We start from the raw sequence: 19,449 nt of genomic DNA, 5'->3' as shown, positions 1-19,449 counted from the left end.
CGGAGGTCGATATGCGGTTGTTTAATATTGGATCCATTTTGACAGCTTTCTCACTGTAAAACATTACATTCCCTTACTCAACTATATGCATGCACATTATTGTCTTGGAATATCAAGCCTACAAACAGATATGAGTGAGTCAGGCCACAAAGTTAAAAAAAAATCAAAGGAGCCACTTGGCTCCTAAATTTTTTTTTCAAGGAGCCAAATAGAATTTCAAGGAGCCAAGGCAAAATGTAAGGAGCCAAAAGTAATGACTTGTAATTTAACTGAGCTTCTGCATAACAAAACACAAAAAAATCCATTGCCGATCCTTGCATTAAAACCCTGTTAAGTTATATCATTGGGCGTGTCTTGACTGAATCACCAGTAAATTCCAAGAAAATGTGTGTACAGCTGATTGCTGTGTCCGGCTTAGTTTACGAGAAGATACACATGGTAATCTTAATCCCTGGATATAAAACAATGCCTAGCAGAACAAAAAATACAATTTAAACGGTAAATCAACATGTCTGGTGATTTTTTCTCTCAAATCTCGAATTTGTACTGACCAAGTTTCTCATCACCCGTTCGTTTGCCGGACTTCGCTAAAAGGGTAGATATATCGACGGTGTAATTTTTTTTCTGCGCTTGGAAGATCTATTCGAATTTTTTTCCCAAAAAAATTCTGAATCCGCTAGAGAGGGGTGCGCACTATACTTAAGAAAATATGGTATACATCATTTGCCGATTGACAACGATTTGTTGTTGTTTTGACTTGCGCAAATATGGAAAAATACTTTGTGTTTTTGAACGGCGAAACGACCGCCACAGCTGTCACCTGGGCGGTTGTCGTACAGCGCATGCGTGGGTAGTAAACTCCTAACATCGTTAGTGCATTACTTAATAACGGAAAGTGCTTCCTTCATTCCAGGTATGGAGCTTCATATCGAAAGCGAAAACAGTACACATGACCTAGCAGTGATCTAGTCGATGTTATTATGTTCTGATATCGATTTTTTTCACTGAAGTTACCGCACTTATATTAAAAACGATCTTTTTTAATATCTTATGACAAGAGATATTTAGTCGCCAAACTTAATTAAAGACAAGGAGCCAGTTGGCGACTGACATGAAAATACCAGTCGCAAAATACAAAACTAGATCACCATGGCGACCAATTTAGTCGCAACTTTGTGGCCTGGTGAGTGAGTGAGTGAGTTTGATTTTACGCCGCTTTTAGCAATATTCCAGCAATATCACGGCGGGGGACACCAGAAATGTGCTTCACACATAGTACCCATGTTGGGAATCAAACCCGGATCTTCGGCGTGACGAGCAAAACAAACAGATATGAAAAGCACATATGTCAACATACCAAAATTAGGAAACTGTGTCAAATAGTCTAACAGTGTGATCTAGTGATAAACGGTCTCATTCACTCGTCGGTCAAAATCTTCCCAATCGTGATGTACTAGATCTACTTTCTAGTTCAGTCAAAGAGAATATTATTATTTGGAAACTGAAACCATGTACAACATTAGATCAGCTGTTTGACATCATCCAGGTTACAACAAGTGAAGTCAAATGACGCGCACCTATCCAGACAACAAATTCACAGCAAAATTTACGACCGACTATTAGCCTACACAAATAAATTTGCAGATTGTAACGTCATTGAACGAAAAAAAAACAAAGCATTTACTCATTGCTGACATTTCATATAACATAGCAAATAAGAAGTCAAGACTTGCAATAGATTATCATAGGTTAATCGAGAGTACAGTCCACATCAATAATTTGTAAATCGAATATTAAATAGATCTAATATCCATGGAGTATATCCAATGTTGAAATATGAGCTGTCGTGTTATGATAATTTATTCAATTTTGTGAGATTTCTAATGTGTATTTGAGGATATATATACATACACAACTGGTTATCAATTATCTTGTACAATCACAGTATGTACCATGCACATTAGACTCAAGGAAAATACTATTTCAGCAAACCAATCATAGTGCCATTATCACAGTTTCAATGAAAGGAAAAACATATCGAAAAGGACCTTTACAGCACATTGTATCCATAAGCAGGTTAACCCAAATGCAGAAGTTGTTGATGTTTTCAATACATGTATTATGTTTGTATCGCGTGTACCATCGACAGAAACGGGGGGCAAACTAGCAAATGTGAAACCGACCTTGACAAAATTTGTTTACTCTTGAAATCTACTTTTGCAACAAAATGGTCAGGTAGTTTGAGCAATCACACATGACTCTTAGTCATTTCATATTTAAAAAGCAGTAGTTATTTGTCGAAACGGGCGAGCATGTACGACAACTGGTAGACAAGAAATCGCTGCACAGTTATGATGCGAACAGGCCCGAAGATCACTTCAGGCTTGGCCATTCAATGTTTCCATTTTGATCATGAACTTCCTGCCCATAAATATAGACTATACCACCTTAATATTAACAATCAGAGCTATCTTTCCATATCTTAGATTTGAATATTTTCTGTAAATCTGCATCATAAACAGAAGGACAATCTGCACTGTCGTTTCGTCCTTAGCGCCGTGCTAAATCACCATGACACACAGTCGATAAAAATATGCAATACTTGAACAAAAAACTTCTGCTGCTGACTAAACTTTAGTAGTCTTACGCCAATAACTGTACAGAGGTAAGTAAATCTTTCTGACCAGTATGATTAGATTTCTAATGTGAGAGTGAGGGTGCATATTTGGTCCTGTGGCAACAAGGGGGTGAAATTGTGTCTCACAGTCTGAGAAATAGCTTTCATTAGGATAATATATAAGACAAACTATAAGCCTACTGGTACTAAAGTACTGTCGGAAATGCTAGAAAACTGCTTTTTGCCTGTTAAAAAAGGATATAATTTTTCACAGACTGTTGTTATTGAAATATCAAGTAACTACTTATCGCCCTACCTGTGGTTTGAAGTATTTCAGTCACAAGGGGTCCTATTGACAAGTTTACAGGAGACAAATTCGAATGAAAACATTTTTTCCAAGTCCAATGATGGCAGCCTGAAACAGACTATAGACATATGTGCATATAACTCTGTTAGAATGATAATAATGTAGTCTTCATAAAACATCCAATCTACACACAAAAATCATTTTGAGAAAATTCTAGATGTGCATCTTCTAAAATGATGCTGCGTTTGTTTTGTAAGCATTGCTCCCATGATGCATGTTACATTACACTTGCATAGCCATAACCATGGTACACGATATGGAGTCTGTAATGGGAACTGTATACAAGTTCTTTACACTTTCGAGAGATAGAGGGAAACCATTTATGAATTAAGATAGGGTGAATTGTCCAACTGCCCAAGCTTTTGGGTTTTCAATTCATGCCATCAAGTCTATGGTATGATAAATAAAACAAAACAGGCATAGGGGTGGTCTCAAAAACAAAACTGGGACATAAAAGGATATTAGACAGCTTTGATACAAGGTGAATAGGCGTATAGTGTACAAACTTTATGAGCAGAAGGTGACCCTGACTTGTAGTAGAATTTGGGAGGAATTAAAGATACAATTAATGTTAACCACACTAACTATTGCTCTCCAATAGATGGGATTTTGATAGACTGCGTGTGGCGATGACCCTGCACTTTTCAGGGGAAAATATTCCATCCTGTCTATGAGGTCACATTATCACAGTCAGGGCGTCCAGATAATTTACCTTGATGAATCATTACACTGACTAGATGTGGCTATTGGCAGCTGGACAAAAAGCACCCACAGATCATCAGGTAAAGGTAATCGTGTCATTGTTTTGCCATTGCAACCTGTGATATGGGGCTTACTGATGGATGTGCACTAGTTTTCGAGGCGAAAAAGAAAACTGGTGATTTTCATAAGGAAATTATAGGGGGTGATGTGTTCATAGGCTGGATGGAACTTCAGCTATTGCTCATTTTAAATGTCAGTCTCATAGATAACACCAGTTAATATAACGTCCAGGAATAAGATACTGTTGCCAAAACAATGAGTAGTCTGAAGGCGACCATACAGGAATATATGACATTGTCGACTTCAGACCATACAAGACAAAAGTTCATCTCATGGAGAAAATTCGGCTGAATAAGAACCCTGTAAAGTACAGGACATATGTGTTGGTGGTACAACACGGTCACGTTGTTTTACGTACGCCAGTCAGACATTGTGTGCTCAACCCTGTTGCCAATCTTGGCTAAGTGTAAAGGGTTCGTGGCAAGACATAACCCACAATATTCAAAAGTACAGACTCATATATACGTCATCAGTGGAGATAAATGCTACCTCAAGAAATCATCTGTAGAACAACATATATTTCTGGATTAAAAAAACGCAACCTTCCAATACTCATCCCGTTTCATAGCTCTTAACCATTCCATCATGTTTCCAAGCAAATATAATGCAGTAAATATCCTTAATTGCTACCCCATCATGTCAATTAAGTGCAATAACAGCAATATTTTGAGACCACCCCCAAATCGTGAGATTTGCACCTGTGAGAATGCCGGGAGGGGTGAGGTCATCACCTCGTGACAGGTGTTAGGTAATATTACCCCAGGTAAGGCCATTTCATACATGCATGACAACACACGAATATTTTCCAGGTTATCATCATTTTACGTGTAAAAGTACATTTTAAGGGTAATCACAGTGTCAGTTAAGACAGGCTAGATTAGGACAGTTTGCGTTATTTTGATATATTCCCTTTTTATAGTGCTATGACTCGTATTTGTGAAATGAAGCCAGAAAAGCAGTTTTCTAGCATTTCCAACAGTACTTTAGCATGTTCATGCATATCGTGTGTACAGTCACCTGCTGATCACTGCATAGAAAAACGCACCTGTTATGGGAAGTGGCTCAAATTATCTTCGAAAACTACCATCAATGTATTGTTTCAGGTAGGATAATTTACTCAGATCATCAGCCACACAGCGCGATATGTCAACCGATATAAACTTTTTCACTTCGTAGTGGCCCGCCATTAATGAAATAAGCGATGCGACGAAAGAAGGGTGATGATTGGTTCGAACAGACCATTCTATCAGACATCCAATCAAGAGATGTGTTTGAAACCAAGTTACTTCCGGTTAAAAAATGGCGGCCGAATCAAATGTTTCTGAGTAAGAGGCATCATATAATGACGCTCACACTGCTCTAAGCATGAAAGCCAAACCAAGTGCACGTGCTAAGGTAGTGTAAAACATGGGTCTAAAATATAATGTTGACAAAAATGCAGTTGAATAGATAAGTTTAAATGTCAGTAACGTCGAGATGTCTTTCTGCGGCGGCTGAGAATATCGAGTCAAAAGTCGTTCAGAACTGTCACATTACAAGTGAAACAATATTAACAAAAAAGTAACCCTAAATATGTGAGCATTTTAAATATTTATGAAATTACAAATGTACCATCATATTTGTCATGTGGATTGTCAAATCAAGTAATGCATTGTATTCACCGAGTCACCGAGCCTGACCATTAGGCTTGTTGCATATGACAATCATGGTTTGCTGAAGACCAATTCTAAGCAGGATCTTCATGGGTTGTACTGTATTCTAAAATAATACACAATATTAAAACCATACACAAGTTAAATTTGTTGTCCCAAAGACCTGTGAATATACTTGTTCTATTTTTTTAGAAACTGAAAGGGCAGAATGAGGTGTTCCTGCAGTCCCTTGTCAATAGAAATATTGGAAGGTAGGTGGTATGATCAGTGGAATGTTCATATGTCGTCTTATTTATCATATTTAGTGTTAGTAACCCTGCATTAGTAATTTGTATTGCATCCTGGAAATACAAAATACATATACCGTATATGACCGCGGATAAGCCGACCCCGTAGATAAGCCGAGGTGTTAACTTGACCATTGAAATAAGAAAGAAAATGATATGACCCGCAGATAAGCCGAACCAGGAATTGAAAGGCAAAAAACACTGCGAAGTCGGACTGCAAGACATGTGCCAGTACTCGCAGATATTCAAAAATATAAGATGAAAAACGTTGTAATTATATTGAAAAAGTCATTATTAGTTCTAATAAAGATTTAACAAACCAGTCATCCACTTTCATAATGTGGGAAGCTGTTTCTCGTGGGGTTTTTTAATCTCGTAATGATCGTTATGTTGCCATCAACAACGCAGCGCCATTTTGTGAATCGGTGTATATAGAATTATGAACCCGTGAGAAAATATATCAGCTAGAGCGAAGACTCGCAGTTTGAATTCAGCATCGTAAGCATGGCGTTTTCGTTTCAAACTCATGATGAAAAGTCAGTCAGTACTTACTTACTTATATTGGAGATTTTACGTGCGCTTTCCGACTGCAGCGTATTTTGCACACGGGCCCGGCCAAGCCATTTAATGTGTTTCCGAGAAGGGTAAAAAAAGTTGTTTGGCAATCCAGTAGGGGTGTTTTAGTAGTTGCTTATATAGAATTTTGGAAATTTTAAAATTTTGAAAAAATGCCAAGAGGGTTTGGGGGACGAACTAAGGGACCTGAGTATGGAAGTTTGTTAGTTTGATTATGTGGTCTGGTTTTGGTAGTTTATTGGGGTTTTAAATGCGATTTATTAGTCCTGTTTTGATTAGGTATACGCCTAAGGCTTTGAATTTTTCTATTTTATTTTGTGGGTTTAGGATTGCTTCTACAGTAACAGCCTTATTTAGATTTAGGGTGGTTTGTAGTGTAGTTCGGTGTGTTAGGTAGTGGGTGCAGTGTATGAGTGCATGTTCTGGTGTTTCTTGTTGTTTGCAATGTGGGCGTCAGTCAGTAAAAATATACCAACTTTTATAACCCCCTTTACACCACTATTGTATGTTAATCCAATTGAATTAAATAAACTATCATACTATGAACACATTGAATGACCATCACTTACTCAGAGGCTTTCCAGTTTATTAAACTAATCTCTCGAAAACAAAGGAATTAAGCCCCTACTCCCAACACGATCGCTAAGCACCCACAACTTGAAAATGTTTGTGTAAACAACATGACAATACCAATCGGCCCGTTATTATCAATGCTCATTTCCTTGTGTACCGTGTTGCTTTTTAAACAACAGGAAGCAATCACAGTGGTCACCGTTTGTGACGTCACAGGAAACAGCTGATCACATGTTTTTGCAAATGGCGAACGGAATAACTCGCCGATACAGTTGTTTATTTGCCTCTTTCAATAAAGGTAGACACTTGTTCACTATCAATTTATGAACTTTGCAAAACGTACGTAATAGCTATTGGCGATTTCATCTGGGGATTATATATTATAGCTGTGAATTACATATATTGTTACATGTAAAGATTGTGGAATTTACGAAGAACGATAAACTTTGAACATTCAATTGAAAACTTATTATCGGAAGTAGTAACATGCATAACATTTTTTTAATAATGACAACATTGGTGTATAATAATAACTTTATTGATAATTTATAACAATAATGGCTCTAGTCGTGGCAACTTCCAAACTTTTGGGAAGTTGTGATCTATCGGACCGTCATTCAGGCCATGTTTCTGACAGATCACGATCTGAAAAATACTATCATGAAAGTGTATCCCGTGGATAAGCCGACCCCTTTCTACAGAATCTTTTTTCTGGTCCTCAAAATTCGGCTTATACGCGGTCATATACAGTAATCTGATAATGACCTTTAAAATTTCTGAATATCCTCATCAAATGTCATGTGTTTAGTTGTTCAAAAGATCATTTCTCTCCTGCTACCAGTGTTTCTGCTTTTAAAACTGCCAGCCCCAGTGGACTGGCAACTCTAAAAATAACCAGTTCCCTCTAATTTTTGTCACTCCCAACATCAACAAATACAAATATGTATGAAATAGTTATGACTCTTTCAACATCGTGTTCAGTGCAATGAAATCATCTCTGAAGTAACTTCGTTAAATCTACACATCATTCACACAAAGTTCAGTCACAATTTTCTCCCTTTTTTTTTTTGAATATTTCGAGACAAAGTCACTACAAATATATTTTTAACCTCAAGGTAAAGCCAAATTATTTCCTTGCTCTAAAAATCAACAAGTGGAAACCCTGATGGTAACAGACAAGTTGTTGTTGTTCGAAAAATATACTTGAATGATTATTGCCGATGTTTTGTTCAACAACAAAGCTTTATAATGTATTTTATTTGTCTGTAAGGACTGGCAGTCACATGCATTACCCGTCCAAGCCTAATTTTATTGTTACAAAACTGGTAATTACCGGTAACACTGGCTACATATAATAAAGTATGCCACAAGTCATTTTGCTTAAACAAGTATGGTTTCTGGGTGTGCTTCAGGTACCTTCCTGGACCTTATTTTAACTGTGCCATTATGATTTAAACTGTTGTTGGCAGTAACTTGGCACTCTAATGCAAGGAATTTTGAAACCTGTTTACTGATGTGAAAAATAATGTATAATCTTCCTTGTTTACTCTTCTAAAACACTTCTCATACAGGAGTCACTGGTTGCTTATGCAGGTGAAATTGCCGTGCAGCAATGAATACCCACAGGGTGACAAGAGCCTATGAATGTGGTTGCCAGATTCGCCCTGATTCATTGTCAGCATCATAGTCATACCAAAGCTTGTGGGTGCCACCAATCTCATTCAAATCAGATTTAAGTGTTCTCTACCACTAAAAAAGATCTGAGGACATCTCGTTACCGGTCACATCAGAACAGCCTTATGTGATGATTGACCAACCAATGAAATGACTAATAGGATCTCTACATAAGCCTATCAGAAAGCAGCTTCCTTGAGCATTACAGAACTAGTTCGAAACTAGTGTCTTCCCTTCCAGACGTTTTCATTGGTCACATGACCTCTAAGCAGAAGTTCTATGGTTCATTTGGCTCCCAGAGTAGGGATGAGCTCTTTCTTATCAAGTGTTATCAAAATTAGTCCCAGTACTCTTTGGAGTAAAAAAGTCTGTAGTTCAGATCCCATCACAGGATACACTCTTATCACTTAATGCTTTCCTTAAAATTTAGCTGTGATATAACTGTGTAACTGTATAACTGTGAAATACTGTTAACAGGAACGTTACAATCACACTGCTCACATCAGCATGATCAGATCTCTGACCAGTAGATTTGAGTTTGTTTTTTTTTGTCTACCAACATAGCTGATAATGTATATGTCAGTAGCCCTAGTAACTCAACAGACAAAAAACATTCATGAATAAGACAAACATGACAGTTTGATGATGTACTGGAAAGACACCACCTCCATTAATGCCTACTTCAACAGTGTGTGTGTTACTTTACCATCATCATTTGATATAGTTTGTCCAGAAATTATTGAGAATGAAAACATTATTATTTTTTACTTATACTGCATTATACCAATGTTTGTTCTTGACAGAGAAAAGAGATGTGTGAAGATCTTTGTTTGAAGAAGTTGTTCCAACTAGCTGAGAGGCCAACCCTATCACACAGCTCACACATGACCAGGGGAAGTAACATCACGGATCCTCACATTACTCTTGTCACTTGCTGAGTAGCATAAAACTTGTGCTAACCCTCACGTTTGCTTTTTGAGTTAATGTTCTTTGTGCTTGTGTTGTGCATACGGTTTTTATCTTTGTACATTCTATGTTTTTAACATGTGCATAACTTGTTTTTACACCTGATGGCGTTTTCTTAAAAAAAGAAAACAATGGCAATCCCAGGTGTCTTGTTGTTTCAAGAAGCCATCTTGAATATTTTACGTGGCCACACAGTTATGAACTGGCTTGCGTGCTACACTCTTCTTGCCTGGTACCGCACCATTGCCGTACTTTTCCAAGTATATTGTTTTGTCATTGTATGTTTTCTCACATTTTTCGTAATATTTGTTTTATAAACCCACATAGTGGGAAAACAAATTATAGCTTACATAATCGGGCAGGGACGCATTGTGATTTTACACTGCTTCATTGCAGATAACATGCCATCCTGTTCCAAGTGCCGGCATAATATGTAGGCGTGGGATCCCCAACCTTTGTGCCTTAATTGTACATCTCCACACCTCCAGGCTACTAGATGTAAAGACTGTCTCCCACTTTCCCCCACAGCTTTCAGGCAATACATCCGTGTGTCCCAAAAGTGGAGATGGCAGCAGGCAAGGAAACTGGCGTAAGATGTCCGGTACTTTCAAGACTTCGCTGGGGGCACGGGTGGCCCAGTCGTCTAAGAGTTGCGTCCCTTAGGCACGCCAGAAACCTATGATTGTGGGTTCGAATCCCGGTTCGCCCGGATTATGTTTCTAGGTTTGTCAGCACCATACCCGTCCTCGTGGGTTTCACCGAAGTGGTAAACGTCTGAGACCTGCATCACTTCGGGCTTTCCTCCCACTTTAAGCTGACACGCCGCGATATAACTGGAATACTGTTAAAAGCGGCGTTAAACTAAACTCACTCACTCACTCACTCAAGACTTCGCTTACAAAGAGGGCTGCTACGTCAGCTACCATGGACAGCAACTTCCTGAATTCCACTGTTGCCATGATGTAGGCCCTCTCGGTCTCAGTCTCTACCCAGAGCACCCTGACGACCACCACCACGTCTACCTTCACAGCAGCAGCCGCTACCATGATGCCCGGCGCAGCGCTCTCCTACCAGATGGCATCTATCCACTCCACCGGACAGACGCCCTTTGGCTATGGCTTCCAACAGGTGCCCCTGTCTACAGCCATTCACCTATGATGGACGCCTCTCTCCTCCAGTACTTGCAGACCATGCAATAGACGCCGATATCTTCTGCCTCAGCCTCGGCCCCAGCGCCTTTACAGACGCCTCTAAAAGTGCCGCCCACAGCGCCTAAACTTGCGTTTCTCCAAGCGCCTATACAGATGGCGCCTATCCACCGGACAGCACTTATACAGATGCCTGCGCCGCCTCCAATGCCTCTGACTGTAGCCTCGTCAGGCACCTGTACAGACACTCTCTCTTCTACCGGTCTCTGATCTACGGTCTATCTCCCATTACTCCTTGGGTTCTGTTTCATCCAGTACGTCTTCTCGCTGGACTAACTGATCTAAGAGCCGCTCTCCTGTCAATAGATGCCCCAGCGGATACCGCTCGGATTTCTTGGAGGGTGAATTCGTCCAATACTATAATGACACTCCCACCTTGGGCTAGACCAGGTAGCAGACTGGTTGGCGGACTGACTTGAGGCAGTCGCTCGCTCCTTCCCCTGGCCTAGAGATCTATAGTAAGGACGCCATTAGATCGGACCCTACCTCTCTCCTTCAAGATCCTTTAATCAAGGACATGATCTTGGCCCTTGACAAGAACTTTAGCAAGCTCTCAGTGACTCTGTCCTTTAGAGCTCCATGCTACTGACAAAGTGATCAGCCGATCCACTGTCTCCACACTGGATAGACCCCCAAACCACTGTCTCATCCTCCCTACCTACAACGACAGGTCGAGCATACCTTGCTCTGACTCATTAGGACCCAGAATTCAAAAGGGACCTGCTTCGTAAACCCTGGTCTTCCTCTGACCTATTTAATTGACAGGTCTCCAAGACCCACTCCTGAGTTTCAGCCTTTGCCCGGGACTAGACTATCCCTGAAGGCCCTAGCTAGGGTGTCACAGCCAGCCTCCTTTAAGTCTTTCCAGTCTGTCTCCTACCAGGCGCGACGCAACACTCTCCAGCCATTGGGGCAGGGCTCCGCTTCAACTTTTTGGGGTATAGGCAGAGGCAAGTCCTCGGACTTGTACCAGTCCTGCCGTGGGCACTCCAAGGGAGGGAGTGGTGGCTGCATCTGAAGGTCCACATCTGAAAGTATGCCCTCCACCGATTCCGTTCGATAAAAATGCATTAAGGAGTAATGCAGGATAAGTAAAAAATCTAGTAAAACCCTAGATATTTTTTATATTTGTATACATATCCTGCATTACTGCATCTAAAGAGCTGCCTCCCCACCATGCCTTCCGATGTTCCGGAGTAATGTGAGGATCCGTGACGTCACTTCCCCTGGTCACGTTGGAGCTGCGTGATAGGGTTGGCCTCTCAGCTAATTGGAACAACTTCTTCAAGCAAAGATCTTCACAGCTCCTTTCTCTGTCAAGAACAAGCAGTAATATGCATTAAGGAGTAATGCAGGATAAGTATACATACAAATATAAAAAATATCTAGGATTTTACTAGAATTATAGATTTTTTAGTCATAAACCAAGAGAAAATTTTGTCCATCATACACTGCTTACCTAAGGCTCCAAAAGATAGTCTGTTCAATATTGTCAGACCACCTCTTTTTCTAATACATGCATCAATGCGGCAAGGCATGCTGCCTTTGAAGGAAGTCAAAACATCAGGAGTCCTACTGTTCCAGTATCCCACCACGTCTGCTTTCATATCACATATTTTTTTTAGATTTTTTTTATTGATATTGTCTTTCCTGATTCCCCAAACGCTCTATGTTTTGGAACATTGTCTTTGCTGAAATACACACCCGTCACCAGAAAAGACTTGTAGAATATCAGTGTACACTGCACTAGTCATGTTACCGTCAAATACACATAATGGTGTGGCACCCAACTCAGACACCCTACCCCACACATGAAATTTAGGGCTGTACTTTGGATGCTGGTCAATTTGTATTTCTGTACCTTTGGTTCTCATTTTTATGCAGTTTGGATATAGCCACACTGAACTTTCATCTGAAAACATAACATTGTCCCAATTGAAATTTCTGTGCTTCAAATACCAGTTCAAATGTGGTTCTTGCTGTTCAGGTTTTAGGAGTGGTGATGGAATTCCTCGTGATTTCTGACAATACATTGTATGCAAATGTGTTCGTATTGTCTCTTTGGAAGCATGAACTATTCCTCTATTAATTACAGTCAAGTCTTGTTAATCCGACAATTGGCTTTATCCGACACAAATGACCCCTTAAACCTGAAAGTCTCGCACTCCGACTCCAACACATCTAATTTGCAATGAATTGCTGAAATCACTCATTAATAAGTCCAGTTAATCCAACACAGTGATCAGCGTACTCATTGGTCATCTGCCCGCGAGTACACAGCCCCATGTTTTGATGCGAGACAAGTCGGCGATTAGCTGCATATTTCAGCGGCTGTAGAGATAAACTTGCTTAACAATAAACAATTACTGTAAATAAAAATAAACAAAACAGGATTAATCACATGCCTAGATCACCTCAATCTCATTAAAATCGGATACAAGTTCTCGTTACCGCTGAGGACATCCCATTACAAGTCATGTCAGAACGGCCTTTTGCGACTTTTTACCTACCAATGAAATTACTAACAGGAAGTCGACATTAGCCACTAAGAAAGCAGCTTTCTTAAGCATTGCTGCACAAGTTTCAAATTGGCGACTTCCATTCCAGACTATGCTTTAAAAAGTATTTTGAATCAATCATACAGTCCATAACAGTAGTTTTGTGTTTAGAGGTTGCATGATTAGAAAACATATTCCGCTAACATGTATGTAACATAACAATATGAATATTTCCTTTTTCCTTTTTTTATTACATGTTTGAATCGTTATCTATCGTGTAGTTGTCCAATTTTCGACCATGAACGTTGATACTGCCTTATTTTGTATATCCGACATACTCGTTAATCCGACATAATCATATGCAACCAATAATGTCTGATTAACGGGACTTGACTGTATTTCATGCTTACTATTTTCTATGCTCATGCTTCTGTTTTTAGAGGCCAATATGCCAAGTCACCTTCTGTCACCAAAAGTCAAATTCTTTGGCCTACCTGCTCCCTTTTTGTGCTTGATTCCATCTCCAATCAATAGTTTTCAAAACACAGTACACAGTTGAAAGCTGAATGTCTGTTCTCTGTGTGATGAACTGTGCTGATCTGATTCCTTGATTGTATAATTCAGAAATAGTCTTTCTTTTTTTCCAAAGCTGCCATTTCCACAATGGTCGTTTGTCGTCTGCTAGCTCATTTACCAAGGGAGACAACTCTGGTCATACATTACAAATATGATGCTTGGACTTGTCTCCCCTGAATCGAAGTCCAAATAAGTTCTATACACACCTTTGATATGGTAAATATGATGGCAAAAATGGTATGAAAATTCTAAATAATTGCTGGCAAAACTATAATGCCTGACTCCTTGCACTGTCAGGTGGCTTCTCATAGGAGTACCAAGCTCTGTTAACTTTAAGATTCACCTCATGTGCTTACTGTCTTTGACTATAATGAAATTGTATGATTTAAATTCTGAATTGTGGTCTTCTTTAGCCGTACAGGGAAAGATGTCAAGGCAGGAAAGCTGATAGAAAAAGATGAAGATGGCTTCGACAATTTTGATGCTTACTGGTCAGAGTCTGGTAGGTTGTTTCTGCAAAAGTATTGTAAGACCCTGTTTATCAAAGTGAACAATGAACCATGGCTGATAGAGTGATAGCCCTTGGTTGTAATAATTTTACTCGCAATTATAGACAGTAGCAGTATAGGGTAATTGACAAGGAGTAACTGACAGTAACAGTAACTGTCCTGAAGACTCACATAATACGATTGTTTCACTGTTGTAGCTAATGACTTTTTCAACATTGACATGGTTACTGGACAATGTTAACTGCATGTTAATAATAATAGTAATAATTATGAACAATAATATCTTAATTGGTATATTATTATGCACATTATATTTATATAGCTTGCCTCACTATATTATTTAGCAATGATGTCCCTTGTTACTCCTCTTTCTGTAAACTGATAAACAACTTTTATAAGAAGAATAGTTAATTCAGTTGCAATAAATACTTTTTAAATACAAGAATGACTTATCTAACTGCAGACCATATGATCAATTGTTTTAATTATTATGTAACTTTCTCTTATGTCAATTTTACTTGTGTTTCATTGTGTATTATGAGTATCAGACATGAAATGTTAGTTTGTTATCTTATCCTGCATTAGTACCTTAATGCTTCTACTGCTTTTCTTTTGACTTAAGAGACGGAGCTGTGAGAGGTCCTGGTACAGAAATTATTGTACCAACCAGTTGTGTGACTTACTTCCTCCCACAGCAACCATGTGTCCAGAAATGGCGAGGTCAAGTTTAATCAGATCACTGCCAGTCACCAAACTGAACAGACGTTTGAGAATAAAGCTCCCTAGTTTGAAGAACCAGATAGCATCTTTTGCCTGTCCTTTTGCTTATCCTTAGATAACCAATACATTCTCCATTGTGTATTTTGTAGTCTGTTGTACAAGGGTGGTCTTTTCAGGCCTACTTTCAGCGTAATTGTTGCCTGACTTTGGTTCTTATCGGCACTTACTTTGCATGTGTGGTACCATCCGCCATCTTGTTTTGCTACGTTGTCATGTTTACTTGTTTTGTGCTTTGATAATTCTATATGTCTATCTAAGCATTTGTTCATGTGCTAACTACTTTTCTATTCTGGGCCTTTTAAGTGTATAACTATACTCTTCATATCGTAATTTTTCTCGTAAACTTTCTAAAAGTTTGAGGTAAAATTTCTTGGCTGTCTTTCTTTGTTGACATATGTGTCTATTCTGCCTGCAACGTTTGTCTATTTTCTTACTTGAAATTATATGTCGTGTTGCTCACAATGCCGGGGCAATAAAACATCCAAGAATCCACACCCCCGGTGCGCTGATTGTACAGTTCAGATCCCTGTTCCTCAACACATCCAACTTCAGAAATAGCTGATCACATCGACACTGAGGTGTTATTATCCCCAACTACACCGCAATCATTAATGGAGAAGTGCATCTACTCCCCAACGTCGTCTATTGCATTCACACCTGCTGTGTCCGCACCCATGATCACCTCTTTGTCATCGGCGCTGTCGCCTGTCATGCCTCCCGGTTTCGGCTCATTCCATACACCGTATTTGGATCCCGTCTGAGTTCATTGGATGCAATCCATGTACCTGTGATCCGTGGCTCACACGGCTATTCCGGTGCTTCTGGTTTTCACCATACCTATGCCGACGCCTCCAGCTACCACGACTCCATCGATTACCTAGGTGCAATCTACCTCCACACCTGTGCTTATGGCTCCCTGTAAGCAGCATATGTGCTACCTCTTATCCGTCCTTGGCTCCTTTAGAGGCAGCCACTACACCTGGTCAGTCTCATACTCTCATACTCTCATGGCTCTATCTCTCCAAGGTCTTCCTGTCGTACTTCAAGATCCTCTCACTCCAGATGTCAGTCCAGTAGTTGCTCCCTGCTTTGGCGACAGTACCACTATTATTCGGACTTGCTGACAAGCTCAGTTTGCTTGTCCTTCAGGTCAACCGCGTTGGAGACATGCATCTGGGACATTGGATGGCAGACTGGTTGGCCTTGGGCACTCCCTCTCGGGGTCTGAATGTTGATAAAAGGGAAACAATTTGGTCTTTCCCTTCATCCATTCCCCTAGGTCCCATGCTCACAGATTAAATATTGGCAGTGGATGATGATTTCTCCAAACTGTCCCTCACTCCGGCCTTCAGGGATGTGAAATCTCAGCGGAAACGCAGAAAATCACGCTTTTTAAAACATTAGTTCTCAGGGAAAATCATCTTCAGCGTAAAAATATAATCAAAGATTTGAGAGAGAGAAACACTCCGAAAAATATGATCGAAAACCGGACAACCGTCGCAGATTGTCCTGTTTTCGATCAGAACTTTCATCAACATAGGTTTTTTGGACATCATACGTTTTTTATCACGAATACTTGCACTATAACAAGGGGTGTGTCGTCACACAGAAATTGTAAATACTCAGAGTCAGATGGTGGCTTGTTTTTAAGATAATCTTGTCTTTTAGCTTATAAGTGAATGAGATATTTCACAGTTCATGTGGTTAGCGAGAAAACTATGAATGTTTCTTCAGAAAACCCATAACATGGGGATATATGTTGTATTAATGTCTTATGTTTGCAATGGAGTTTTGTTTTTTTTCAACAAAAGGTAAGTAAGTACAGGGTAAGTGTTTTGCTTCAACATGGGGAAAGGGTCAGACATTGCACGCTTGTGACAGTTGTCCTTGTGTCTGGGGGATGGGGGTTGAAGTTTATGGCAGTATTGCTCCCAGCCCTGGCGGGTAGCCGGGTGCACTGAAGCTATGCCCGTACTGATTTAACTTCGAAATTTTACTGCATCTGCCATCTTTGTTTATTTGACTTATTGACTTTTGCCAGAAACCATATAATTATATGGTCTCCGCTTTTGCAATTGACTTATTACATTTCTTGGTGTGAATGCTGTCCAAACTGCACGAAATTGCTTAAAATGCAATCAAATGTTTCAAAAAAAACCCCTAGACTTTTCCTCTTTTTTTTTGAAAACCTGCTCACATCCCTGGGCCTTTAAGGCACCTCGTTATCTTAAGCTAGATTTTCCTAGCTATAGTCTATATGTTCAAAGCCGCAGATAATGCTCATACTCTGGATGATGATTTACATCGCATGACAGGCTTTTGTTGAGACGGAAATTCAAGCCTTTATCTGTCTTGGCCTTGTCTGCCAGAACCATTGTTTAGGATCTTACCAAGGACAATCCTAATCGGCTCAATCATTTTCGGACTATGATGTCATTTCAACAACGTCAAATCAACCATTTATATAAGCATCTCCAGTTGGCTTTGGCGGAGATTGCCACCACCAGGCGCCTTGGTTATCTCGCCTTAAGAGATTGGGATTCAGAGTTTGAGAAGCAACTTCTACTTCATCCCTGGAGTGCATCCTCCCTATCTAATGGCACTACCTCTGAAACCCATGCACGTGTCTCCAGCTTTGCCCGGATTGAAACAACACTTAAAGCTTTGGATTTCACCTATCACATACCGTCGCCAAAACAAGTCCAGGGGTGGTGACCACAGAGGCAGGCGCTGACGCCCTAGTGCCCTGACGCCCGATCCATTTGTCATGAACATCTGGTCATGTCACATCCAGGATTCTATTCCCTAGCGTTCCTGGTATTTACTGGATTATCTAGCTAAATACCGAATACCTGCACCTGAGGAATGTTCGAGTCTTACATCGTTTATTCGTTGGCAGCACCCGCGGACTTCCATACAGCCGTATCTTTGTTGGTGTACAGTGAGATTGTATGTCTGTGACAGCATCTTGACATCTGGAAGGCCAGACTGCCTCCGGGCTGTGGTCAAACGATCAGCTCTGGTGGCACATGAGGTTCATCATCCAGCACATCCCGGGTTGTCGCAACATTCTGGCGGACGCACTCTCCAAACCAGACAAAGTGGCTCCCAGGGAGTGGATGCTTCACCCAGATGCCTTCACCCTGGTGTGCCTGTGATTTGGCCTACCACTGATAGACCTATTTAAAACCAGCTAAATTTATCAACTCTGGACCTACATCTCCCCAGTTCCGGAGCCTCTGGCTTGGTCGGTCGGTACATTCAGCATTCCCTGCCACCTGTACTACTTACAAGGGTTCTGCAAAAGATAAAAAACACACCTTATCTATCACAGTGGTCAGCTTTGATTTTGGTTTGTGAATCTTCGAGACCTCGAACATTGCGACCCTCTCGAGCTTTACAAGGTGGCCACACTTACTGGTACATCCCAACAGTCAGTTGCCACACCCAGCTCCAGACAAGATTTGTCTGCACTCTTGGCACATCTCCACCAGGTGCTAAAGGTTAATCGGATGGAGCGGCGAAGGCTATTGCCTTAGCACATAGACCTTCGATACATACTCTGTATGATAACAAATGGTGTCCCTTTGAAACCTGTAAGGGTAAAAAAACCTGATCTTGTGTCTCCGTCACCACAATTTATGGCCGAATTCCTGCTCCACCTCTGCAACAAGCATCACCTCAAGGGTAGTACCATAACTACATATCTGGTAGCCCTCAATTCGGTGTTGGCAGTTCCCACTGGTCGTAGAATGACTAAAATCCTGGAACTTCACCCACTTTTGCTGTCGTTTCATCTGGAGGACGAGCGTACCAAATTTCGTCCCCAAGCCTTGGATTTGAATGTGGTATTGAAGTTGCTTCATACCGCTCCCTTTGAACCATTCCACTCGGGGTCTTTCTTCAATCATACCAAAAAGACAGCTTTTCCCTTCACTGTTCCTCTCTTATCATTGATAGTGGGATCCGAAGACGAGCATGACCTATTTCTGAGCCCAGTTCGAACCTTAAGGGGCTGCCCCCATCAATCCAAAACAATGTGGATCTCCAGTCTCGCCAACCTTGAAGATAGAAGTTGGTCGTAACACTATCTCACTATGGCTTCGCTCCGTTATTCTGCAGGCTTACGACCTAGTAGGTGTGGACCCACCTAGAGCCAACAACCCCAATGAGATTCAAGCCGACGCCTCGACCATGGCTTTCCATCATGGAGGGTTGTTTTTGGCGCATGGATACTGTCTTTGCCACTCATTATTTCCGGGACATGGCTCTTGAGGATGTGCAAGGTGTTTATAGTTCCGGTTCAATGGTCACTTACCCCATACGATCTTGATTCTTGCACCT

General features: G+C 40.5%; 2 protein-coding genes across 8 annotated transcripts in view; one reads left to right on the top strand and one right to left on the bottom strand.

The window, feature by feature from the left end:
• Nucleotides 1-5,003, bottom strand: part of LOC124118782 (HAUS augmin-like complex subunit 3) — a 78,541-nt gene extending 73,538 nt beyond the window's left edge. For 3 of the 5 annotated variants that reach the window (XM_048399781.1, XM_048399786.1, XM_048399784.1), the window contains exon 1: nt 4,852-5,003. The gene's annotated coding sequence lies outside the window, so the exon portion shown is untranslated. Of the gene's footprint in view, nt 1-2,933; nt 3,033-4,851 lie in introns of those variants that run through there. The other 2 variants (XM_048399782.1, XM_048399785.1) reach the window with 2 other exon arrangements.
• A 78-nt stretch (nt 5,004-5,081) lies between these two features.
• LOC124118771 (centromere protein C-like) overlaps nt 5,082-19,449 on the top strand; it is an 84,497-nt gene continuing 70,129 nt past the window's right edge. For all 3 annotated transcript variants that reach the window (XM_046481034.2, XM_046481035.2, XM_046481033.2), the window contains exons 1-3: nt 5,082-5,201; nt 5,651-5,709; nt 14,230-14,318. In XM_046481034.2, the coding sequence (XP_046336990.2) occupies nt 5,172-5,201; nt 5,651-5,709; nt 14,230-14,318 (178 nt within the window). In that variant the 5' untranslated portion in view covers nt 5,082-5,171. The remainder of the gene's footprint in view (nt 5,202-5,650; nt 5,710-14,229; nt 14,319-19,449) is intronic.

This window comes from Haliotis rufescens, unplaced genomic scaffold, assembly GCF_023055435.1.
Source record: "Haliotis rufescens isolate VD_foot unplaced genomic scaffold, xgHalRufe1.0.p SCAF_2, whole genome shotgun sequence".
Classification (NCBI taxonomy): Eukaryota; Metazoa; Mollusca; class Gastropoda; order Lepetellida; family Haliotidae; genus Haliotis; species Haliotis rufescens.
This window is presented reverse-complemented; position numbering and strand designations above follow the sequence as displayed.